The sequence below is a fragment of the Pipistrellus kuhlii genome, unplaced genomic scaffold, assembly GCF_014108245.1.
Source record: "Pipistrellus kuhlii isolate mPipKuh1 unplaced genomic scaffold, mPipKuh1.p scaffold_m20_p_23, whole genome shotgun sequence".
Taxonomy (NCBI): domain Eukaryota; kingdom Metazoa; phylum Chordata; class Mammalia; order Chiroptera; family Vespertilionidae; genus Pipistrellus; species Pipistrellus kuhlii.
The window spans coordinates 10,290,340-10,315,921 of record NW_023425522.1 but is presented as its reverse complement, the minus strand read 5'-3'; the positions used below and the strand labels follow the sequence as shown (position 1 = coordinate 10,315,921).

At 54.9% G+C, this 25,582-nt stretch overlaps 1 protein-coding gene across 5 annotated transcripts; it reads right to left on the bottom strand.

Annotated features, from left to right (window-relative positions):
- Positions 1–747: 747 nt before the first annotated feature.
- On the bottom strand, positions 748–24,327 carry KIF1C (kinesin family member 1C). Of its 5 annotated transcripts, none has more exons than XM_036452417.2 (23): positions 24,096–24,327; positions 22,328–22,448; positions 21,973–22,109; positions 21,488–21,564; positions 21,011–21,190; positions 20,360–20,425; positions 19,577–19,755; positions 19,378–19,489; positions 18,856–18,933; positions 18,632–18,697; positions 18,465–18,540; positions 17,918–17,996; positions 17,555–17,700; positions 16,622–16,791; positions 16,406–16,485; positions 16,203–16,278; positions 10,701–10,780; positions 9,544–9,638; positions 6,513–6,596; positions 5,955–6,141; positions 5,742–5,814; positions 4,338–4,952; positions 748–1,968 (listed from the first exon to the last, which is right to left on the bottom strand). In XM_036452417.2, exons 3-23 carry the CDS (start codon positions 22,034–22,036, stop codon positions 1,285–1,287), a joined length of 3,267 nt encoding a protein of 1,088 aa, XP_036308310.1. In that variant the 5' UTR covers positions 22,037–22,109; positions 22,328–22,448; positions 24,096–24,327; the 3' UTR covers positions 748–1,284. The 5 variants fall into 5 exon arrangements, with proteins under 5 accessions (XP_036308310.1, XP_045442582.1, XP_045442584.1 ...); XM_045586626.1 differs by having other exon boundaries at positions 21,977–22,109; positions 24,096–24,326; XM_045586628.1 differs by lacking the exon at positions 21,973–22,109 and having other exon boundaries at positions 24,096–24,326.
- Positions 24,328–25,582: the final 1,255 nt, after the last annotated feature.

Genomic DNA, 25,582 nt, shown 5'->3' with positions numbered 1-25,582 from the left:
GTCCTTCACCTCCCCTCTCCTCCTCCCCCTCCTCTGTTCTAGACAATGAAGCTGTGTTGAGGGCAGAGATGGAGGCACGGGGTAAGCAAAAATGAAAGGGAAATAAATGCAGGGAAGGGGGCCAGGGATGGGGTAAGAGAATCACCAAAGAACTTGTATGCATGTAAGCATCACCAATGGACACAGACAAAGGGGGCAGGGCGGGGTGGGGCAGGCTGGGAGAGGACGATAGGGAGGGGGGACATATGTAATACTTTCAACAATCATTTTTTTTTTAATGGGCAGTGCACGCTGAAGGGAAGGTGATGCTGGAAGTTCAAGAAGCCAAGTGGACTTGTTCTTACTCAGGAACGGATGGGACTGCATGGCATCACATCTACGTAAAACCCGGGGCCGCTCACTTAAGACCTGTGCCTCGCCGAAACCGGTGTGGCTCAGTGGATAGAGCGTCGGCCTGGGGACTGAAGGTCTCCAGGTTCGATTCCGGACAAGGGCATGTACCTGGGTTACGGGCACATCCCCGGTAGGGGTTGTGCAAGAGGCAGCTGATTGGTGTTTCTCTCTCATGGATCCCTCTCCCTTCCTCTCTGTAAAATATCAATAAAATATATTTTAAATAAATAAATAAATAAATAAATAAATAAATAAATGGCAGCTCTTTAAAAAAAAAAAAAAAGACCCGTGTCTCTTCCTTCTATGATCTACACCTCAACAAGACACCAAAACCAATGACCACCAGCCACGAGCTCCGTTTGCTATCCTTTATTGAAGGGTCCCACGCCCTCATGGGACCCCAGCCAAACCAGAAACCAGACAGGTCCTCCATGTATAGCTGGAGGCCTAGAAAAGGAAGGGGATGACTTATGATCCCACCACGCCTCCCTGAAACAGAAACCACCACAGACAGACAGGCAGACAGGGGCTGGGGAAGAGAACTTGCCTCACCCTAGGTTCTCCCCCCATCACCCCCACTTGAAAAGAAAGTCAAACACTGGTTACACAGCACCCAGCCCCGCCCACCCATAGCAGCGTTTGTGGGGCTCCCCTCTGCAAGGGGCGGCCCCCAGGCAGCTTCCCACGCCTTCCTCCACTTTGGTTGCTCCTGGCATCTCCGTGCCCTCTTCCTTCCTGCAGCCTCCGCCCGTCACCTGGTCATCTAGCACCTACTCGAACCTTCTCTCTCATCTCTGGCTTCCCTGCCCCAAGGCTTCTGGGGAAGCAGTGTCTCAGGCATCTTCTCTACTCCCACAGGGGCCCCCAGGCCCCTCTGCCCAGGACGTGGCCTCACACCGCCGCCCCGCTGTCCTTGAGGTCAGGGGCCGAGCGCTGCCGTCTCATTCGCGGGGGAGTAGTGTAAGGGGGGTAGCGGGGCCCTGGGGGCCGCTGGGCCGGGTAGGGTTGGGGCTGCTGGGGATAATAGTTGTGCTTTTTAGGCTGGAAGTGCTGAGGTTCGGGCTGTGCAGCACCCCCTCCCCGGGACCGGCCCCCTCCATCCAGGGAATTCCTGCGCGGACGGTGGGACCTTCGGGGACTCGGGGGCCTGCGGGCAGGGGTGACCACTGGGGGAGTAACCTCCTCAGGGGGCGGGGGTGGCGCTGGGGCCTCCCCGCTCCCCATCCCCGGCCAGGACTCCCGGTGCTGGGGGTTGCTCTTGAAGGGGAAGCGCAGCTTACAGTCGTGAGGGGGCACGAAGCGGGCGGGGGGCCTGCGCAGCCCCCCGCCCCGGCCCCCAGAGCCCTGCAGTCCTTGCAGCCGCAGCTGCTCCTGCTTGAGCCAGCGAAGGCGGCCTCGACGGAAGGCAGGGTCCTCCTCCATCAGCCGTGACACCCGCTCCCAGCTGGACTGGGGTGGCGAAGAGGGCCGGGCGGAGGGCCCGTGGTCATTGGGGGCTTCCTCCTCTACGACCTCTGACCCTGGGGGCGTGGCCCAGGTGGCCTCATGGGCTTCTTCGTTCTCATCCTCATGATCCTGGGAGGGAGAGAGGGGAGAGAAGAGAGGAGTGTGAGATGAGCCGAGTTTCCCGAGCACAGCGCGTTTGGAGAAGTCGGAAGGCCCTGAGTGGCCGAATGTCAAGGGGTCCCCCGAAGGGCGTGGTGGAGACCGAGGTTCAGGAGCACGGGCCCCGGAGCAGGGGTCTGAGCTCAGCCCCGGTCTGCCCCCTCCCAGCTGTGTGGTCTGGAACTCGCTTGTCACCGTACCTCAGTCTCTTCATGTGTGAGATGAGGCCAATAGAAATAATAGCTACTGCACAGGGTTGTTTTAAGAATTAAATAAATTAAACAATGTAAAGTGTTTAGAACAGTGCCTGATGCATAGTAGGCACTCAGCAAACACAGCTGAACAAATAATGTGCCCTGGGGATTGGCAATCAACAAAAAGGGAAGAACAAGACTGGCCACCATTTTAGTGGGGAAGACAGTTAATAAGAAAAATTGTAATATGGTACATATAGTATAGCTCAATAAAAAGTTAAATATAGCCGAAACCGGTTTGGCTCAGTGGATAGAGTGTTGGCCTGCGGACTGAAAGGTCCCAGGTTTTATTCCAGATGTACCTTGGTTGCGGGCACATCCCCTCTATCCCTCTCTCTTCCTCTCTGTAAAAAATCAATAAAAAATATTTTTTAAAAATAGTTAAAATAGCCGGGACTGGTTTGGCTCAATGGATAGAGCGTCGGCTTGGGGACTGAAAGGTCCCGAGTTCGATTCCGGTCAAGGGCATGTACCTTGGTTGCGGGCACATCTCCAGTAGGGGGTGTGCAAGAGGCAGCTGATTGATGACTCTCTCTCATCGATGTTTCTAACTCTCTCTCTCCCTTCCTCTCTGTACAAAATCAATAAAATATATTTTCAAAAAAATAGTTAAATATTAGTGTATATATTTAAGGGGGAGCAATGGTAAGATATGTACAAATACCTTAATAAACAAATAATAAATAAAAAATAAAAAATGAAAAAAAGTGTATATATTTAAACTACTTAGTACCCATTACCCATATTATATATAAGTACAAACATTACACAATACACTTTACATAAATTATACACATTGAGATAAAGAACAAGGAAGGGGGATGGGAGGACAGGGTGAGTTGGCTGTAATGAATTGCCAGAAAGGGTTTTACTGAGAAGTTACCTTACAGGAAACACCCGAAGGAGGGGGGGGGGGGGGCGGAGAGATGTGAGACTTTCATGGGGAAAGGCATCCAGACAGAGGGAACAGCAGGTGCAAAGGCCTAGAGGTAGGAGTGCGCCCCGCAGTAAGCCAGAGCGGCAGGAGTGGAAGAGCAGAGGGAGCTATGCTGGAGAAGGAAGCCTTCCGTAACCACGAGCTGCTGTGGAGGCCTGCCTGCTGTCCTCCATCAGAAGGCAAGCTGGGCCGAAACCGGTTTGGCTCGGTGGATAGAGTGCCGGCCTGTGGACTGAAAGGTCCCGGGTTCCATTCCGGTCAAGGGCATGTACGTTGGTTGCGGGCACATCCCCGGTAGGGGGTGTGCAGGAGGCAGCCGGTCGATGTTTCTCTCTCATCGATGTTTCTACCATGTTTCCCCAAAAATAAGACCTAGCGCATGGGAAGATAAGACATCCCCTGAAAATAAGACCTAGCGCAACTTTGGGAGAAAAAATTAATATAAGACACTGTCTTATTTTCGGGGAAACAGGGTAGCTCTCTATCCTTCTCCCTTCCTCTCTGTGGAAAATCAATAAAATATATTAAGAAAAAAATATACTGAATTCTTTAAAAAAAATCAATAAAATATATTTTTTTAAAAAAGAAGGCAAGCTGGCAGAGCAGCAACCCTGTCTGCTGTGAAGCCCCAGTGGCTAGCACAGAGCCTCGTACACAGTAAGCACTGAGTGTTCCTTTATTGAGTGAACACATGCAAATCAGGGGCCAGTGATGACGCGCCCTCGCAGGCTGCTGTGCAGATTAAAGGTGGTGGCACAGGAAGTGCTCAGCACAGAGTGAGTCGGCCCCCATGGAGGGGGAGGTGATGAGAAAGCACATGTGAACGTTCGGCAAGCGGTAACTTAAGAAAGTGCACTGTATCTCAGGGGTCCTGAAACCTTATTATACCTCACAAACACCTGTGTACTCATCATAAGTGCAGATTCATCCCCAAAGATGCTGATTCGGTGGGTCTGAGGCAGGACCCAGGAATCTGCATTTTCTATTAGTGCCCTAGCGACCGAGGCACATGATTCAGAAACTACTGAGAAAAGCTGCTGTACATGAATGACATTTCCGAAAGCAAGAAGGGGAAGGAGGTTGGCGGAGGTTCCGATTCTGAGAGGGGAGAGCTGAGGAGGGAGGAAGCCCGGCAAGGCCCTCGGTACCTGGGTCAGGGGGATGACCCTCTCCATGCGGAGCATGCGGTCCCGCAGGGCCTGCAGCTCCCGGTCCTTGCTGCTGTTCTGCAGCTTCACCTCCTGCAGGATCCCGGTCAGCTTGTCGATGTGCGCCCGGAGGTCCTCCACCTCTGCCCCGCGGGCTCCCTCCTCGCCACCTCCACCTCCACCTCCGCCGCCTTCCTCCTCGCCCACGGTGTCCCAGACATCCCGGGCCACGGCCTTCCAGGCGTCCCCGGGACCCTCCGGCTTGCCGTAGGTCCGGCACAGCTCCCGCATCTTGAGGGCGGCCAGGGCCTCGATCTCGGCCCGCCCGTGGCGGAAGTCAGCCAGGGCCACCTCGTAGCAGATCTCCTTCACTGCCTGCATCTTCAGGTCGGCCATGGTGGCCCAGCGGGGGTCTTTGCCCTGCAGCCGCCGGCGCTGCGGGATCTGATACACCCTGCGTGGGGCGCGGCGCTTGCCGCTGCTGGGCAGGCCACAGCGCTTGACGATGGTCTGGACTGTGGTGGGCGGCAGCTGCTCCCTCAAAGAGGAGATGAGCCTCCAGCTCTCTTCACAGGAGCGCTTGTCAGAGTCATCGCCACTGTCAGAGTCCGCGTACTGGGGGGGGCCAGAGAGAGAACAAATCGGGAGGCGGCTAAGGACATCCCGAAACCCTGAGTCCCAACAGCACTGAAAACAGCCATCAGAACCGCACACCCCGAGGTGGGCTGCTTAACCTCTGCTCAGCCACGCCACAGAGACGATACCACTGTCCCCCTCACAGGCACAGTCTGAGGTTAATGCACATCAAGAGTGGAAGCAGCGGCCGGCACAGAAAGTGGCCAGTCAGCACAAGCTGCAGCTTATCGTCTCGTGTTACTGCTCAGGATGAGGTTAAAGATTTAAAAGTCACCCTGGCCCGTTTGGCTCAGTGGATAGAGCATCAGCCTGCAGACTGAAGGATCCTGGGTTCAATTCTGGTCAAGGACACTGCTAGGGTTTTGGGCTCGATCCCCAGTAGGCAGCCAATCAATGATTCTCTCTCATCATTGATGTTTCTATCTCTCGCTCCCTCTCCCTTCCTCTCTGAAGTCAATAAAAATAAATAAAATAAAAAACGATTTAAAAGTCCACGTGAAGAGCAATCTTAAATGAATAACAGGACCGGTGGGAATCATAAAGCTGCCACAGGACCGGCTGGAGTCTGGGAGCCCTGGAAGGCACTCCAGTTCCCTGCACAGCGCCCTGTGGGTCACATTTCTCTCACAACCGTCTCCGAGACACCACCCCCACCCGCCTCCTCGCCCACTCCTCACTCTGGCTCAGTGTGCACCAAGAGCGGAGCCAGGCTGTGGCGCTGCCAGCCTGTCTCCTGCCCCTGCACCCACACGCCTGCCAACTCCTCACCAGTCGCTGCTGCTCCAGCAGAAGGTCAGCCTCTTCCTTCTCTTTCCGGTACTGATTCTCCAGGTCCTGCAGCCTGGAGCGGGGAAGGGAGAGGAAGGCTTTGTGAGATTCTGCAGCCACCTCAATGGGTGTCCAACAGCAAGATGCTGGGGGCTGGGGGCCAGGAGGAACAGCCTAGAGGGCCCCAGGGCCTGGAGCACCCCCTCCTCGCACCTCTTCTCCATCTCCAGCTTGATGTCAATGCCTTGCTGCTCCAGCAGCTCCTTCTGGGCAAAGTTCCAGTCCACGGGCTCAGAGGGTGGTCCTGGGGGTGGGGGGACCCCTCGCTCCCGTTCCAGCCGTGCCTGCTCCGGATGATTGAAGCGGAAAACGTGGTTCTTGCCCATCACAATCCTATTCCCTGGAGATGGGAGGAGGGGAAAGTGGCAGCACACTCGTCCCCGTGCCCAAGATGTGCAAGGTCTTGCCCACAAGTCGCAGGGGCCCTGGCACCCGCTCTCTCATCATGCCAAGTCTGAGGGTTTTTCTAAGCCCAGGCTCCTCTGGCTGACACCAGGAACCACCCACCCTGGGGCAGTGGGCATCCTGTTCCCGTTTGCCTGGGCAACAAGAGAAACCAAAACCTGACTCCTGATCGTCACTTCCCAGTCCTTCTTCACACCCACGCTGCTCCCTAGCTCTCTCTGGGTGCTGCCCAAGGTTCACCGGGAAGCGCGGCCCTCGCACTTCCTCTGCCCAGCATGCCAGCACCTCCCCGAGCTCTTCCTCTACCTGACTTCAGCACCAGCGGCTCGGTCACCAGTTTCCCATTGACATAGGTCTCGGCTCCTTCACACGGCTCCAGGGTGACCACCACTGAGGGAGAGAGAAAGGAAAGGAAGCCATCAGACCCCGGGGTAGGAGGATTATGGTCATATTCCCATCTTGCATTACCCCCCGAAATACATGCATCCCCAGCCCCACCCCCCAGTACCTGTTAGGGGTGTCATGGCCCCTCTGGTGGCAGGCAGCAAGGGAAAGGAAGAGCAGAAGGAGGGTTAGAGCCCCAGCTGACATTCCCAGGAGCCTCTGCAGGAGCTCTGTACTCCTCCACCACCATCCTCCCCACAGCAGCTTAGCAGACCTGTGATTCCCAGCCAAATGGTCATCGGGCCCTGTCATTCCTGCCTTCCAGATGCCCATCCCTTCCTTTCCAACTAGCATTATCCCGGGGTAGGCCTGGATTCCTCCAGCAGGCCCCTAGACCTGTCTGATGCATCTTACAAAACACTACCGGACTAATCTGCTCAAGCCACAGCTAACAAACAGATCATTGTCTTCATAGGACAAGGTACAGTCAACCCAACCCAAGCATTTATCCAGGTGCTCCTCCGAAAAATCACCAAGTCTACTGCTTGCTGAGACACAAAGATGCCTGAGACAGCTTCCTGTCCTTCTGACAGCAGCTTCCTGCCTTCCTATTATCACAGAGAGCCTGTACCACAAAAATCCAGGTTCTGCAACTCCTGACCTGAGGGACATTGAGCACGTCACCCAACTTCTGTGAGCTATAAAATGTGATCATCAAAGACTTCCCATTCTACAGCTCACAGAAGTTAGCTCAGAGTGGTTGAAAGCCCAAATAAAGTGATATGCAAGCGTGATTTATGCTGGAAGTAATAGAGGAAACTGAAGTGTATTGTAAGATAAGGCAGAGATGGGACTAGTGATATTGTGGGAGACAAAGAAAGCAGAGAGGAACTCAGCTTAGACAAGAGGACTAGAAATGAGAATGGGAAAGCAGCAATTTCTGAGCCAATGCTTGAAGAGAGGGGGAAGAAATGATGGAGAGAAAAAAAAAAGACAGAGAAAGAAGCATCACCATATGCCCCAGAACAACAATGAAAGAAGGCAGCAGAGGAGAGGATGGTGTGCCTGTAATGGGTACCAGCCTGTTGCCCACCCTTATTCCCTGTCATGCCCCCAAATTCAATCATCCATTCCACACACACTGCACCCTACTATCTGCCAGGCACTACCTGAGGTCATGGAAACGCAGCAGAAATAAAACCCCAAATCCCTGCTCTTACAGAGCTCACTTCCAGGTGGTAAGACAGACAGCTAATGAGTAAGTCAGGAGGCAGTCTCAAGTCAGAATGACGGGTATAACAGGAAAATGGGTTCGGGCAAGGAGAGGGTTTTGCCAGAGCTGGCCAGGCAGCTTCTCCACGTCCATGAACTCACAGCATTCCGTACTAAGGCAGCCCAGAGCAGAGTTCACAGCATAGCCCTGGAGCCTGCTACGCTATATTCAAAACTAGTTCTGCCATCTTCTAGCCAAATTGGTCTTGGGCAAATTCCCTAACCCTGGATCTCAGATGCCTCACAGGAGCTGCATGAGAAAGAGCAAAGGTACACAGTAGATGGTCAGTGACAACTATTCTTCTAGCTCACACCCACACCCTCTGCCTGTCTTTGGTCAAGTCTTCAACCTGCTGTACGAACAGAGGCACAAATGGACGGAACCTTTAGAGTCCCCGGTCTTTGGGGCAAAGATTCATCAGCTGCTTTTACTGATGTAACTAATGGTGTTTCAGCTGTCATTTCTCAAAACACCCTCTGAGCTCCTGAGGGTGGGCTCACTCCGCGTGCCTGGGATGATTCTGCTATCGCCTCAGCACTACCGGAGGGAACCTCAGGACAGGAACTCGGCAATGACTCACTGGGCTGGATGATTCAACAGCTTTTAGCCCACAGTGCTGGAAGCGTGTGCTGCCACTGAACCAGACCAGAGCGAGGGCAAGAATCTGCTGACCCCACGTGACTTGGGGTGGTGAACACACGATACAATATACGGATGATGCATTGTGGAACTGCATACCTGAAACCTATATAACTTTATTTACCAATGTTACCCAATAAGCTCAATTTGAAAAATAAAAATAATCTGCTGACCCTGAACCAACCGAAGCCCAATGGGCACGTCTTACACCTGAACTGCAAGCCACACAACAGTGTCTTTTCTGGTTTTTAAAAACGTGCTGGCATTGCTTGTCCCACCTCCCTGTGCCTTCAAAAGCATCAGACTAGGCACTCCTTTCAGATCTGTGAGACACAAGATAGGAGTTCAAGGTGAGGAAGAGCCATGTGTAACATCTGCCGCCCTGTCCAGCACATTTCCTACAGCTCAACTGCACTTGGGCCTAACTGAACACAAATCATTGCACTTTTTTAAAGAAATGACTGATCAAGACCAAAATGGTGACCTCAAAATACACCCTGAACCTCAGGAGCATTGTTCTGTTGATGTCAGACAGGCATCACCCTTTGGGCTTGTGATTCTTAAAAGCTTTTGCAGCTATGGCATAGAGGGGCAAAACAATCTCTGAACGTTTTGGAATCAAAGGGATACATGGGCCAGTTAACTCCCTGAAACCATTGCAGTCAGAGCTGGACAGATAGACACATTTTCCAGAGATAAATTCAGAAGGCCCACTGGAACAAATAGAATTTCCATAAAAAAATGACCAGGATGCTGTTTTAGGATAAAAAAGTCAAGAAAGAAGGCAGACGACCTCTTCACCAAAATGCCAGTGCTGTTTCTGCCTTGGACCCTCGCCACGCACTGCCCCTCGCAGCACCCGGGGTAAGTGCAGACAGCCTGGCCCTTGGTTTCCCTAATGCTCACCATGAGCTCAAAGCCCCTGTGAGGATGAGGATACATGCCCTCATACATGGCTGCACACCCAGTGCCCAATGCAGTGTGAACGAGGGCCCTGTCCTCTCCTGTCCGGCCACTCCACTCGCACTCCCTCGGCATTACCTTCTCCGTCCGGCTGAGGGATGCTCCGGAACACGCAGTGCTGCTCCCCGATGAACTTCCCGGTGAGCTTGATGTCCACATCCACCTGGCCGACCCTGGGAAGCAATGGCCAACAATTCCTCAGCAGGTGTCGCAGTCATCAAGCCGCTTCTGAATGCCAGTCATCCCCTCTGTGAGCCAAGTGTCATTATTTCTACGTCATATGTGAGGACACTGAGGCTCAGAAGGAAAACTAACTTGCCCAGGGACATGCAGCCCAGGAGTGGTGAGGCTGGGATTTGAACCCAGGTCTGCCTGACTCCAAAGCCCCTGTGTCACATAGTAGACGAGAAAAGGGAACCCAGAGGGGATGGGCCTCCCATCATCCTTTGAGCTGATCACCTGAGAGCTCACTGCCTACCATGGGCAGCTAGTAAATGCTGTGGTGAGACAGAAAGGGGCACCCTCGCCTCGTTAACTCCGAGATGACCTCAGAGGCACTGAGCCCCAGGGATTAGCATTAGCCATGCAGCCACCCACAGCCCAGGCACTGCCCCTAAACAATGAGGGCCTGGGACCACGATTCCCTCTACCCCCCAGGGAGGCTCCATCCAGGGAGGCCGAGGCAGTGGCTAAGGCTGAAAATGTGGAGGTCTAGATTCCAACCCCGTCTGTGCTCTAAGCCTGTGGTCGGCAAACTGCAGCTCATGAGCCACATGAGGTGTGGCTCTTCCACAAAATACCACAGCCTAGTATTTTTTAAGAATAATTACAAACAAAAATAGTTTTCTTCTATTTTGAAGAAGTGGTGTTAGAAGTTTAAGTTTAAAAAATTTGGCTCTCAAAAGAAATCTCAATCGTTGTCCTGTCGATATTTGGCTCTGCTGACTAATGAGTTGCTGACCACTGCTCTAAGCAGTCAGGAGCTATCCCCGCAGCGCTGGGTCCGTTTGTCCCAGGAGGCAACTCAGCCAAACCAAAGTGGTGGGTGAGGCAGGACAGCTGCTCAGAGGCCAGAGGAAGCCTAGAAAGCGAGCAGAGCTGTGGAGCCAGCCGTCCTGACATCCGGGGTGTTTCCAGCAAGGTCACCAGGAAAGGGAGTCACCAGTGTGGCCGTCCCTCTGCAAATCGCACCCCAAAAGGAGAGGCTGCCCCACAGGCCACTGATCGAACACTACCTGGTAACACCATCTTTGATGTGGTAGAGCAGACATTCTGACATCAGGGGGTCTTCATTCAGGTTCACCAGGTGGGGAGTCTGTGGGAAAGCGGGGGTCAGGGAAGGGGTCCCGAGAGCCAGCCAGGGGGTGCCGCAAGGGGGGGAAACAAGCTCCAGCGGACATCCCTCTGGGTTCTAGCACTGAGCTGCTCCTCCTCCCCTCACTCGGCGAACTCTCCCCTCTACTTACTCCCACTTACTCCATCACTTTCAGAACAGCCTCACCCTCCCTCTCCTCAAACACCAGGGCCTAAAATAACCCCATCCATCTACCCCTTCCCAGGTCAGCAACCCTTCCGAAGGCCCATTTCTTCAAAGGCACCTCGACCGCCCATCTCCTTAAAACCTAGAGTCCGCCTGCCCTCGCCTCTGCTTTCCCTGTATTCCCCGTCCCCAGGTCTCATTTCTTCCTTCAAAATGTATCTTGCCACTTCTGGAGAGACTGGGTGAGGGGACTGATACTTCCCACTTTTTAAAAAATATATATTTTATTGATTTTTTACAGAAAGGAAGGGAGAGGGACAGAGAGCTAGAAGCATCGATGAGAGAGAAACATCCACCAGTTGCCTCTTGCACACCCCCTTCCAGGGATGTGCCTGCAACCAACGTACATGCCCTTGACCGGAATCAAACCTGGGACCCTTCAGTCCACAGAGCCAAACCGGTTTCGGCTACTTCCCACCTTTTATTACAGCTTCAGTTTCTCAGGAGCATGGATTACTTTTACTGAACAATCATAATTTAAAAGTAAACAGTGTCAGTTCAAGCCCGGGCAGGTTTGCTCAGTAGTTAAGAGTCAGCCCACACAATATAAAGGACTCGGATTCAATTCCCAGTTAAGGGCAAGTACCTCAGTTGCAGTCTCTCTCACATCAATGTCCCTCCCACCTCCCCTTCCCTTCTATCTTAAACCAATGGAAAAATACCCTCAAGTGAGGCTTTAAAAAAAGTGTCAGTTCAATTCAAAAGCAAATAAAACAAACAAACCCCCTTTTCCCTAATCTTCCCTGGCCACTACCCCTTTCCAGCCCTGCTTCACCTGGGCCAAGGTCACTGCAGCGGCTGCCTGGTGCTGTCCCTGTCGAGTCCCATCTAACGGGCTGATCATTATGTTGCTCCACATCGAAAACTCAGTCCATTCCCTTCCCCCAAAGCACTCCTTCCTGGCTGGTTTCTTTAGCGACACTCCAGGCATGTAGCTCTGGAAAGCACAGTATATAAGACCTTTTCCCTCTACACATCCGCACGCCACTCCTGCCATCCTGGGGAGGTCTCCCTCCCTATATCTGCTGCCTCAGCTACCCGGCCGCAACTGTCTGACTTCCCGCTGTCTCCAGGGGTCTCCCAACTTTCCTGCTCATACCACACCATGGCCAAGTCATGCTTCTCCACTCAGCCCAGCCCAGCTGGCATCCCATGCCCACCTGACTTAAGCCTTTTTTTAAAATATATTTTTTTATTGATTTCAGGGAGGAAGAGAGGAGAGAGAGAGAAGCATCAATGATGAGGGAATCATTGATTGGCTGCCTTTTGCACGCCCCCTACTGGGGATTGATCAGCAACCCAGGCATGTGTCCTTGACAGGAATCAAACCTGGGGACCCTTCAGTCCACAGGCCAACGCTCTATCAACTGAACCAAACCAGCTAGGGCTAAGCCTGCCTTTTACACTGGCATCCGTGGGCCTCATTCACATCAGGGCCCCCGCCCACCTATCCCAGCCCCTTTCCGGGATCCCTCTCTGGTGTGTTCCCACCCAGTGGGACTGAACACTGATTCCAGATCTCCTTTATCCCTAAACATGCCCGGGAGCTGCTCCCCTTGTTCCCTCACCTGGAACAGCCTCCCTCCCAGCCCCACCCCAGCCCCACCTGTCAAAGTCATTCACTTCCCTCACAGTCTGTCTCAAATGCCACTTCCTCCACAAAGCTCTCCCCTGCCTTCCAACTGAAGACAAGATGCTCTGCCTCTTTCTACAAGAAGTTACTTCCTAAAGACCCTGAGAAGTGCTAGGTGGGACACAGAGATGAAGCAACCCCGGTGCTGCTGTCCTGTCAGCAAGGAAATCTGTCCACTTGGGAAGGTAAGACGTGGCAACGTTACAGTGGAGTTTCTGATCTTTTCACATCTTCACATAGTAATTCATTCATTCATTTGTTCCCAGGAGCTGAGTGCCACCAGACCCTGGGCTGGGGAGGTGGAGGCAAAGATGAATAAAGTGAACTGCAGGACTCAGAGTTCAAGAGGACCTCGTGGAAAGGCAGCACGGGCTCCAATCTTGAGGATGAGGGCGTGGACATGCAGCATGAAGAGCATTCCAGGTCAAAGAGGAGTGTGAACAGCAGCATGGAAGCGTGAAAGCACACAGTGTAGGGAAAAAGAGCCAACAGTCGGGCCCCGTGTTTCTTTGGGGACCCCTGGATGGTGATCCATGGTGGATATACCATGTATCCATGCGCCTGCCCCTCTACCCAGGCACCCCAACAATTCCCTGCTGCCACACTTCCTCTTCTCCCCAGGGACTCTCACGCCCCTCCCAACTCCGTAGTGTCAGGAATGCCAAACACTGATGGGCTCTGAGAGCAGAGAGTGATCTCTCCCTTGGGAGAGGGGACATGATTTAGGACAGCGCTCTTGAATCTCTGTTCAGCCCTGGAACCCTTTGTTCAGATGAAACCTTACCTAGAAGCTGAATATGTCAAGCAGATAAGCAGGGAGCCACTCAGGATGAGGCTGGGGGTGGGGGACCCAGAGTTTGGTCCTCCCCGCACCACCCTTACCCTCTCCCACCCCTGTGAAAGCCTGGTGGTGGGGGGTCCCAGAAAGAGGGAACTTTCCCTAAGACTCTTGGCCCTCTCCAAGACCAACTGTAGCTTTTCCCCTAGGACCAAATTCCCAGGCTGGAGCCCCCACCCATTTCCCCATTGGGAGTCTAACAGCTCCCCTCCTGAAGCATACAAGTCTTTTAAACATATAAAAGCATGTTCATCCTCACCACCTTGAGAAAATGCAAAAGTAAAACACCATTTTACCAGATTGGTAAAGATCGAAAATTAGAAGAGAATGGCCAAAACCAGTTTAGCTCAGTGGATAGAGCATCAGCCTGCAGACTGGAAAGTCCCGTTCGATTCTGGTCAAGAGCATGTATCTTGGTTGCAGGCACATCCCCAGTAGGGGATGTACAGGAGGTAGCTGATCGATGTTTCTCTTTCATCAATGTTTCTAACTCTCTCCCTTCCTCTCTATAAAAAATCAATAAAATATATTTTTTAAAATTAGAAGAGGGGGAGGATGTTGCTTCTGGGAGTATAAAGTGACATGGTTATTATCTTTGGAGGGCACTTTGGCAAAATAGATTAAAATTTTACATAGCTACTATTTGATCCAAATCTCCACTTCTAGGAATTTGTTTCTACAGATAACAGACCTATTTAAGATCAAGTGTTGTAATATTGTTTATAATATTGAAAAATGGGATACAACCTAAAGGACAATCATTAGAAAACTGGCTAACTAAATTATCCTACATCAATAGGATATTCTGACACCCTGGAAAAGAACAGACAGAATTTCAATGTTATGTGAAAAAGCAAAGTATAAAGTACTCAACCACTACTATTCCAAAAAGAGATCATGAATGTAGGCACTCGCGCCTGCATGCGCACACACCTGCGTCTAATTATACATAACCCACACTTGTGTGTGCACTGGCTACTTCCAGAACATGTCGGAATCTGATAAGAGGGCTTGCCTCTGGGAGGGGAATCTGAGGGGGGAAGGAAGAGGACTTCCTTTTCACTGTACCCACCTCTCAGCGCTATGGGAAGGTTCTCTCTGGTATGGATCACCGTTTTAAGAATAATTACAAACAAAAAGCGACTCATCCTTATTGGTCGCTGAGCTTCAGTAGGAGTGGAAGCCCTCCAGGGAAGAAACACCCACCACATCTACCTTTCTCCACCCATTTCTACCTTTCCTCCAGCCCTGCAACTGTGGTGGAAGCTCCTCAGGTACCCAGTACCTCAAGGTGGCTGCAAGCTGTTGAGAGCCATATGTAGCTCCTCCCCCAGATGCAGACCTCAGAAGGACCCCAAGCCCTGGGTACCCACCCCTGGACCAGGTCCCTCAGTCCAGCCTGCCATCCTCCATCACCCACCCATGGCGCTCTCACTCCCTCACTGTGCCGTAGGCCATGCAAAGCAAACCCCTCTCTTTTCAGATCCCTGTTCAATGACCCCTGCTTGTTCAGCCTCCCAGACGGCCCTGATCTTATGAAACCAGGAGGGCTTCTTCCAATAATCGGCCACCTCTCCTAGGCAGTGCCCGTGACCCTGCCTGCATCAAGCACTTTGGTCCTTCATTAAGTAGATCAAACAGATGTGGCTAGCTCTCCAGGGGACTGGGAATTCCTGACTTATTCAAACTGGCTTCCACGTCATCCCATCAGGATGCCTGACCCATACAGCTGTGCCAGCTGTCTATGGCTAGCATCCATTCTGATTGGTCCGTTCCTATGTTCTGCTGGTGCCTCCACATGCGCTTGATCACTCCTAGCCTCCTTCCTTCCTTCCTTCCTTCCTTCCTTCCTTCCTCTCAGTAAAGATGTACTGAGCACCCGCTACCCGCTACACACCAGGCACATGACACACCTGGTGCGCCCCACCGACTGATACCTGTGTTTCCTTTGCCTAATGTTCTCTCTGCTCTTAGCTTCTCCCAAATCTTGACCTTCTTTCACGCTCTGATCTTATGACATCTGGTCAACCTCCACCAAACAGGAAGCCCTCCTCCTACAGCCAAACCACCTTCTCCAGGAAACCAGTTTCCATTCATCTACAGGCTGTATTGATGCTACCATCTTTAAACCTCTCGATGCTTCTGCAATCAACATCTTACAGTTTGGTGCTTATTTCTTATCTATTTCTAAGTTATCCTTTTTGAAATATATTTTTAGCTAATTTTTTTTAGTAGATACCATATGTACAGAGTACAGAAGTCAAATGATACAAAATAGTTTACATTTTGTCTCTATCCAACCAACCTCCAACCTCCCAGGTCCTCTCCCTCTTTCCTGGGGCAAGCACTGTAACCAGGTTCTTACTGAAGTCCAGGCATGAATTCACATACACACGTGTGAGGTGATGTTTGTAAATACCTAGATTCTAAGCAGCTCGTGAAGCCCCCTAAGGGTAGGGGCCATGTCATTCTTCTGGGTCCCTAGAGTTCCTGGCCACAGGCACTTACTGAGAACTTGCCTCTTAGGCTAACTGTCAGACGGAGGGAGAGAGAAGGCAGGATAGCCAGACAACACAGAGAGAAGATGCAGGAGTGGGGACAGAGATGATGGGGGATAATTCAGAGACCTTGGAGATGAGGGTTAGAACTTATCACTCTCCCACCCCCAACCGTCTTCTCTAAGCACCCAGGGTCTCCTAGGCCTCTTCACCCACCCACTCACTCACCTTCTTCGGAGAGAAGACACCCACAGTTCCCCCATCTTCCCGGACAGCCACCCCCATCTCTGCCAGCAATGCTTCTCTGCAGGCCAAGAGACAAATGTTAGTCTTATCCTCGTTACCCATGAACTCCTCCCCTGTAGAATCTGACCTTCCCTCCCCACCCCCCAATCTTCCAAGGCTCCAACTGTCCCCCTTCCGCCTCATACCTCTCCATCCTCAAGGCTTCAGTCTTGCGTAGTTTCTCTTCCCAGGTCTCATTCAGTTCAGCTATGATCTTCTCTGTTTCCTGGGGGTATGAGGCAGACAGGGATCAGGACCTTCTGGGGCAAGTACCTACCGTGGGGCCCAAATCACTCCTGGCTTTGGAGAACTACATTCCCATCAGCCCCCAGGTCCCGTCCTGGCCAGCTCCAGCTTCCCACCTGCAGCCTCTCCATGGCCTCCTCAGGCCCAATCTGGGGCTCAGCATTGGGGGAGAATGATGGCTCCAGTTCCCCATTGTGTGTGGGGGGAGATGAGGGTGAAGCTGGGGAAGGGGGAGACGCTATAGCTGGCAGAGCACCTCCAGGGCTCCCCTCATCCACCTTCAGGCCTGGGAAGGAGAAAGAAGGCAAAGGAGGCTAAGGAAAGATGTAGCTGACTGGAACGTAGAGAAGGCCTCAGAGAGGACCAGTCTATAAGGACTTCCGAAGACATCTGGTCAACCTCCACCCAACAGGAAGCCCTCCTACTGCAGCCTTAGCAATGGGCACCCAGTCTCTGCTTGCTTCCCTCTAAGGGTGGAGAGCTCATTACTGAACAAGGCAATGAGTTCCTTCCATTGTTAGGTGGCTCACACTATCAGAAAGTTCTTAGCTATGTTGAGCTAAAATCTACCCCCCTTACAGGTGGCCACTATTTCTGATCCTGCCTTCTAGGATAAGAGAGACTAGACTATTTTTGTTTTGTTTTTCTTACATCTACCTTATCCTTCCATTACCAAGAATGGACACCCTTGTTTCCCCTACTGGGCCCCTTAGCACCCTAACTGTCCTCAATGGGATGGACCCAAATACTGAATTCAGAGTCAATACCTGACACAGCCCATACAGTTGTACATCCTCTAGAATAGACACTGTTTTGTATCAGTGAGGCTAAGCAGTAAACTTTAGAAACCATCCCACTATTAACTGTTGTTAAGCTTGTATTTCTGCAAGGCATGGGAGGTTCCCGTTCCGTATCTGTCCCATGTCACTGAGAACATGAAGGGCTTAAGGTCAGTGGCCCTCCCTGCCCCAGGACTAGGCAAAGGCAAGTGAGGAGGGATGAGGCAAGCCAAGGGGCATCCCTGAGCTGCCCCTCCCTTGGAGCCCTACCTCCCAGAGCAGAGGCCGAGAGCCCCTGAGCCATCAGCAGTTCCCGCAGCCGCGCCACCTCCTCCTGCAGCTCCCGGATCAGCCGGGCATTAGGGTCCTCATTGATGATGGCATTGCAGCGGATCTGCTTGGTGCGGTCAGCATATCTGGGTGAAGAGGGAGGATTGAAATTAGTGAGGCCCAGACCCAGGTGACCTTAGTCTGCTGCCTGCTGCCTATTTCCCTCTCTCCTCCCAGGTTTTAAAATACTGGGGCACAGTTAAGGGTCAACTCTGTCTCATGGGCAGGTTCCTGAACTACGTACCAGCATCTGAGCTCCCCTGGCACGTTTCTTATGCTGTTTCCACCCCACCAGAGCCCCACCTGAGGGTGCTGAGAGTCTCCTCGTAATTGATGTCTGCGGGGCTCAGGGCTGCAATCATTGCTGTGCGTGAGTTCCCACCTATGCACGGAGAGGAGGGAAAAGCTTAAGCTGGGCTGGGTCCTAAGGAAAGTCAGACTGGGTCAGGGGGCCTTAGTGCCCAGACAGGGGTCTGGCGGGCACTGACCAAGGTAGAGTGAAGCTAAGCATTGTGGAGCTACACACGAAATCTAGTAGCTAGAGGGAGCAGGGGTGAGGTCAAGGAGACAACAGACATCGGTGAAACAGAGCAGGAGGAGGAGGATGAAGTCAGCAGTGGGTGTGGGGTCAGAAAGGGGTCATGAGTGGCCAGGTTAGTGAGGCGCTTGGCTTGGCAGGCAGGGTGTGGCCTTGATCTCAGCAGCAGGACATCTTCAAAGGATGCTCCCCAGGTCAGAGGAGTCAATTGGACAACTCGAGCATTTGAGCTTCTCTGAGTGGCAAATTTATCAAAGGGGGTTAGCAGAATGGTGGCAAGGTCAGCAAAGACAGAGAGGAGGAGCCCCTCACCCAAATTCTCCTTGAGTAGCCAGGTGAGCACAGAGTCCCTGTAAGGGATAAAATCCGACTTCCGCTTCTTTGATTGCTGGGGGACAGAAGGGGGAAGGGGGTCAGGGTGGGCCATCCCCGGTGTCCCCTCACCCAGAGCCCCTTCTCTTCCCACCCCCAGGTCTTACCATATCCGCAAGGGCAGAGATCACCTTCCCTAGAGTAGTCAGGGACTTGTTTATATTGGCACCTTCCTGAAAAGCGATAAGGAATGTGGGGAATGAGGCCCTCCTCTCCCACTCCACCCCACTTCCCCACCCTCCTCCCCGCAACCAGAGTCCCAGGTTAGGGTGAGGAACCACTGCACACTCCCCCAACCCTGCCCCCGGCCGTCCCTCCTCAGCCTCCTCACCTTCAGGCGCATGCCCCGGGCTCCTGAGGAGTCAGCCCGCTCACTCCCAGCAAGGTCCACCAAACTGATCTTACTAACCTGGGTCAGAGGAAAGAGGTAGGAGATGGCTGGGTCAGTGGGGTGGGGCAGGCAAATCAGCAGAACACCCAACAAGGGAACTGGGCTATTGGCAAGGGATGGAAAATTGCAGGAGGGGGCGAAGGAACAGGGCAGGAGGAAATGAAATTTACTAAGACAATAGTAAGGGACTGGTTATTCATCCATGCGCGCATTAATTTGTTTATAGGTATTTACTTGCCCACTGTGTGCCAGACAAGGTACAGTGGGATCCAAGCCCTGCACTGAGAAGTCTAGTAAGAAGGACAAACAAGAAAATAGGAGGCTGTACCCTATGATCTGAGAGGAGGACAGAGACCTTTGGAAGCCTGGAGAAGGCACTCAAACCCAGCGTGGGCAGGGAGGACACAAGGCCATTTCATGGTACTAGGTAGGGATAGTTAGTGGGGAGAGGGTTGTTCCCACCTTCTCGGAGTCCAGCCCAGTGAGCTGGTCATGGCAACGCTGTGTGAAGACAATGGTGAAGACGGCATGGGAGCGGCTGCTGGTCTCATTCATGTTGGTGGCAGCCACAGTCCTGGGGGAAAGGGAGTGGTCACTGGGTCCCACCTCTCACCATTCTAGGCCTGGCTCCCTTTCCCTCCACTCCACCGGCCCACCTCACCTCGCCTTATTTCCACAGTCCATGAGGTCGGCAATGTCTGCATAGGAGGTCACAGCCAATTTAGACAGGTCCTGCACGTAGGGGCCCAGGATGGGATGCTCCCGGACCCGCAGAGCACCCCGACTCTTGGGGTTCAAGAGGTCGCGTACCCGTTCACAATAGATCTCCATATAGCTCACCTACGTGGAAGAAGAAAATAAGAAATAACAGCACGGTGATTACCGGAAGTAAAGAGGGGAGTGGGGAGAGGCAGAAGAGCGTCTAGGGAGATCAATGGTGAAGGAAGGCTTGGCCTGCAGTGGTAAACACACAACACAGCATACAGATGACGTATTACAGAATCGTACACCTGAAATCTATATAATCCTACTAACCAATGTCCCCAATAAATTCAATAAAAAAATAAATTAAAAGTAACAAGCAAACAAAATACTGATTATGAAACACCCTATACTCCACCGAGTATGAAACCGGTGATTTCAGCTAAGGTTACCCTGAGCATTTCCTAGCTCCAGGCATGGCGCTAAGCACTTCCCATATGCTTACTGAGCCACCCACAACCCTAGGACGGGGACCCTGCCATTATCATTTCATAGATGAACATGCTCAGCAGCTGAGAGATAAAATCATTTGCTCAAAGCCACCGTTAGTAACTGGCAGGGCATGAATCCCAGGCTGTCTGACTCATAGACTGTCCTTGGTCTTAACCACTCCTCCCTGCTCCCCCTCCCCCCCGCCAGGAACACCATGCCCTCCCTCCTGCCCATCGAGACCTGGACTTACCTCCACAGAATAGGAGAGCTCAGCGCTCTGGTTCTTACTAACACGCGAGAAGAGGTCTTCACAGAGCTGGAGAGGACACAGAAAAGCCACTGTTCACAGCGCACCTGTCCAGGCCCTGTCCTAAATGGTCCAGTTGAACCCTAACTCAGCCCTGAGGGAGGGGTCATTCCTGTTTTACAGATGGGAAAGCAACCTCAGAGAGGTTCACACTTGCCCGGGTCACAGCTAGCAAATCCAGGCATCCTCACTCCAGAGCCTACGTGCAAGGCCACTACACTGCACAGCCAGGGAGAATTACGAGCACCTCTCAGTTATCCGCAGCTGGCTTCCTGTATAGTCACCACGTTAACTATGACACACCAGAACTCAGGGTGGGTATACTCACAGTGGTTACGAGACAAGGTAAATGGTAAGTGGCAGAACCAGAGTTCAAACCAGGGCTCTCCGATGCCATAGCTTTGGCTCTCCTTACTGAGCCTTGTTGCTTCTGGAGGGTCCTGGCTGTGCAAGATATAGCCAACCCCTACCCACCCTCACATTCCCTGTCACTAAGGGCCTCAGAGCCAGCTCTCTGCTCCATAACCCTTAGACTCCTTAGGGACGGCTGAAGATGCTCCCGCCCTGGCGGCCCGGCCGGGTCCCGGCAAGTACCTGGGGCACAATGCCCTGCTGCCCTGGCTCCTGCCGGCCCATCATGGTGTAGGATTTCCCAGCCCCGGTCTGCCCGTAGGCAAAGATGCACACGTTGTAGCCCTCAAAGGCGTGGAGCAGCATCTCCTCTCCAATGTCCCGATACACCTGTTGCTGAGATGCAAACTGGGGGTCCTCAGCCTAGGTGGAAACGGAGCAGAAAGACAGCATGAGCCCTCCGGGGCTTGGTCCTCAGTGTCTAGGCCCAGGAGGCTTGCCCCCATTGTCAAAGACCGCCCAAACGTCCGGTGTGCTTCCCACCCATCACCTCCTAACCATCCCTGGGGGTCCTAGTCCATTTCCTCCCAGTCACAAGCTGTGTCCTACCCACCCCATCCCAACTACCCTCCCAGAGGTGCTTCCCCTGCAATGCCCTCTCCTAGGACCCAAACCCCCTGTCCCTTGTTGCTTAGCTCTTCCCCCGCCCAACAACCTTACCGAAGTGTGTGACCAGTAGGAATAGTCAAAGGTGAAGCTTTTGGGGCCATCCTTGCTTTGTTTCGGATTGAAGATGGCTGAGGGGGCAGGGGAGGGCGAAGGAAGGCCAAGGTCAGGCACTCCCAACCTCTGCCCACTGCCCACAAGCCCCTGAATCCAGGCATCCTAGTACTCCCTCCTCTGTCCTAGTTCATCTCTCCCCTTTAATGCTCCCCACCCCCTCCCGCACCAAAGCTAATTTTGGCTTCCTAGGACCCGCCCCCACCAGACTGCCTCCTTGGATTGGGCAATGGAGGGCTCCAGGCCAGCATTCCCCCTCCCAGACAGGAGCACGGAAAGGCCAGCCTGCCCCAACCCCCACCCTTACAACCAGCACCTGCTCTGTGCTGGGCACAGCCCTTCACCCGGGCGCGGCCCAGCAGGACCAGCCTGTGTGGTGGGCCTGGCCCACCCCGCCTGTCCGCTGCCAGGCCCCTGGGACTCACTCACAGGTGGTGCTGCCCTGCATGCTGACCACACACTTGGCATCCTGGCTGGTCTCACGGGCATTGAAGGGCCGAACCCTCACCGCCACTTTCACTGAGGCACCCGTCATGGCTTCAGATTCTCCCACCCTCCTCAGCTGGAGGACAGACACACAAGAGATGGTTAGAGCTGCTGGGGGGACCCAGACATTAACTCTCAGCTTCTCCAAGGAACCAGTCTCTCCACCCCACCCCCCTTCCTCAGCTCCTCAACCCCCCAAGGGCCCAGTTCCTAGTTCCCTGGCCTTCCTCCCAAATGCCACGCTCCTCAGGGACTCCCAAAGGCCCTGCTAGCCATATCCCGGCTCACGGTTACCTGTCGTCCTGGCCCCAGACCAGGGGGGCTGTATCAGTTCTGGCTGCTACCGGCCCTCGTAGGGGGAGCCCCATCCTACACCTGGGGCCTGGCCACGCCAGCTGGGGCTGCGGGGGAAACCCTGGTGGTGGGGGAAGAGTGGTTAGGAGGCACCTGTAGCTCCAGAGGTGTGTTTGGGGTTGCACGATTGGAGAATAAGGGGTGGGGGGTGATGTCAGGATGGCTGTCCCTCTGGAGTGGCCCAATGCAATGTGAATCCAAGGGCAGAGACGGTGATATTTTTATTCCTCGTCACTCACAAGTGTACTAAGCGTCAGACAGAGGAGAGGCTGCACAGAGGGCAATTCTGAGAAAGGGACACAGGGGCAGAGACCCTGGGGGTGGCAGGAAGGGGGAAGAGGAGGGGCAGAAAGCCACAGATACCAAGAAAATCAGAGACACTGGAGAGAAGGCAAAAATCGAGGTCACGCTACGAAGGAAATAATGGGAGGAAAAGGAAGGAAAGGCGCAGGCCAACACACACAGAAATGGGAGGACAGGCAGGGAGGAGGGCTGCAGGGCAAAAGCACAAACGGGGAGCCCAGAAGGGAAACGAGAGGAGAGAGAATCCTAAACATAAAGCCCACCCTAAAATTCCCAAGCAGGGTCAGGGCCAGCCAGGGAGAAGCGACAGCCAGCTCCCACCCAGGGCCCACACCCTCCACACATAGGCAGGGGCTGCCAATGGGCAAAGTGCAAGGGCTGGAGGAACAGTCCAGGGCTGGGATCCACAGGGCCTGTGGCCCCAAACCCCTGGCCCAGCCCCCCAGCACTTCCTTTTCAGGATCCAGGACAATGGGCAGGGGAGGGCGGGGTCATCCTGCATCCATCCAGCCCGGGGCTCGGGGTTGGGGAAGCCAGGATACCTGTCTTTATGGGGAAGGGAGGGTAACCCTGGGGTCTGTCTCCCTGAAAAGGGGGAGAAGGGAAAGGGGCAGGCAGGTCTGGGCCCCCTGCCTGAGGCCAATGCTATGGCGTCCACTGCTCTGGGGAAGGTGCCAGACTGGAGCCCAGGAATGTGGGTGATCGGGTGCCCACACCCTGGGAGGAGAGGCTGAGCAGCCTACGCCCACGGAGGCAGGGTGGAGAGTGTGGAGAGAGACCCCGGGGATGCCGGGGCCCCTTCTGAGACCCTAAAGGGCCTCAAACTCCTGTCATGTTGGTTGGATCTCACCTCACCGGCCTTGGGGGTGGGGGCACAGAATGCGAGGGCTGGTCTGTCCCAGGGCAGGTAGGGAATAGCTGAAACTAGAGGCTTTCTCAGCAAGAACAGCCCTGACCCCCCAGATCCTGATCCCACTGGTGGGGACACTCAGGGGTTCCGCCATGGAGGCCAACGGAGCGGAGACTGGGATGGCCCGGCTCGGGGACAGCGGGGAAAGGGCTAGGGGACAGGCAGGTCAGCCAGTGCAGCGCAAAGGAGCAGGGGGTGCAGGGAGGGCCACGACTGGGGAAGGGTCGACCCACCCGAACCGAAGCCTAAAGGACCGCCTGGACCCTGCCAGCCCGGCAGTCCGCACCCAGGCCCGGTCCCCGTCCTCCGGTGCAGCCAACCGACGGCGGCCCGGGCCTGGCACCTCTCCGCGCCTCCGCGGGACAAACAGCACATGACCCGGCTCCCTGGCCAGCCGGCCCTCCCGGGTCGCGCTCACACGGGGACCCCGCTCCCGCCCCCCAGCCCGACACATTCCTCCGCGGGCGCCCCTCCCTCCCCTCCCCCAGCTCTCACTCGGCGGCGGCGGCGGCGGCGGGGCTCCCGAGCGGCCGGCACGGCGCACGGAGACAGACTTCCCGGGGAGCCGGGGGCGCGAGCGGGGCGATCCGGGGCCGGTTCGGGGCTGCCCCCGCCCCTCGCCGGGTCCCCGGGCGGCGGGCGGGCGGCCGATTCACGCCCCGCAGGCGGCTGCAGAAGCGGCGCCAGCGGCCGGCGCCCGCCCGGGCAGCGCGAGCTGGGGCGGGAGCGAGGGGCGGGGACCCGGCGGGCGGGCGCGCGCACGCGGGGGGCGCGCCGCTCGGAGCGGGGCCCGGGAGCGGCCGGAGCCGCTGTTAAAGGGGCAATGACCTCGGGACTGTGGGCCCACCGGGCGGGGGGGTGTGGGGGGGTGCGGAACCAAGTCACGGCCGCCGAAGGGCGAGCTGGACGCCGGGGTTCGGGAAGGTTCTTAGCGCCTGAGGAGCCAGAGCAGGTGGGGCGGACCCCGCAGGGGACAGGGGATAGCGCCGCGCACGCGCACGCGGCGGAGGCGCGCTCGGGGGCGTGGCCTCTCGCCGGGCCCTGCCCAGGAGGCGGCTACGCGCAGGCCCCGCCCCAGCGCGCGGCGCTGGCGGCCCCGCCCCCTTCGCCTCCGGCCTGGCGTTCTAGAACTGGAACTCGCCGGCAGCTGCCTCAGGTGCCCGGGCCAAGTGCGGGCAGCGGCGGCACAGCCACCGGCGCTCTGCTCCTGCCGCCACCTCAGGCCCAGGCCGCCCGCCCCTGCAGACCCAGGCCGTCCCCTCAGGCAGGAGCCCTCATCCATGGGGGGCCGCGTGCGGTCCTCCGACTCCCAGGCGTGGCTGCCCGCGAAGGCCTGCCCGTGCCCGTCTGGCTGCCACGCCAGGGCCGCCTTAGCCCCCTTAGGCGAAGCCACACACCGGCCTGGCCCTTCCCTCCGGGCAGGGCCGCCCACCCTCCCTCCGCAGCCCAGACCCCTCCGGCCCTCATCTGCCCAGGGAGGCCCCTACTGCACCCCGGTCAACGGCCGAGTGCTCCGTCTCCCTTCCCGAGGCCCCGGCCTGTCCCTCAGATCTAGGTCACCGTTTAGACCCAACCACCTGAGTCCGAATGGCCCTCAGCTCCCACCTGGCCCCTGAGGCCAGCTTACCCCTTCTGGCCCAGGGCTTCCCATGTAGACCCCTCCTGCCTTTTCAGCCCAACTCCATCCCACCGGCCACCTCAGCCCCACGCATCCTCTGTTCTCTCTCACCTGACTGCTGTCCAGCCCATCTGCGGTTGCCCTTGGATAAAGTTTCCAATCGGCCTCTCCTTTTATGTTTCCTACAGGCACTCTTTGCAACTGGCATCCTTACATCCCAGCTGGCTCTTGGGTTGTATTTGGCTCCCCTGCCCCTGGCTCCATGCAACTGACCTTTGAGCACCTTGACCTGTAGACATGCCCGCTCCTTCCCTGTGACCACTCTGTCCACACTTAACCAGGAATACCTTTAAAGCTCTCTTTC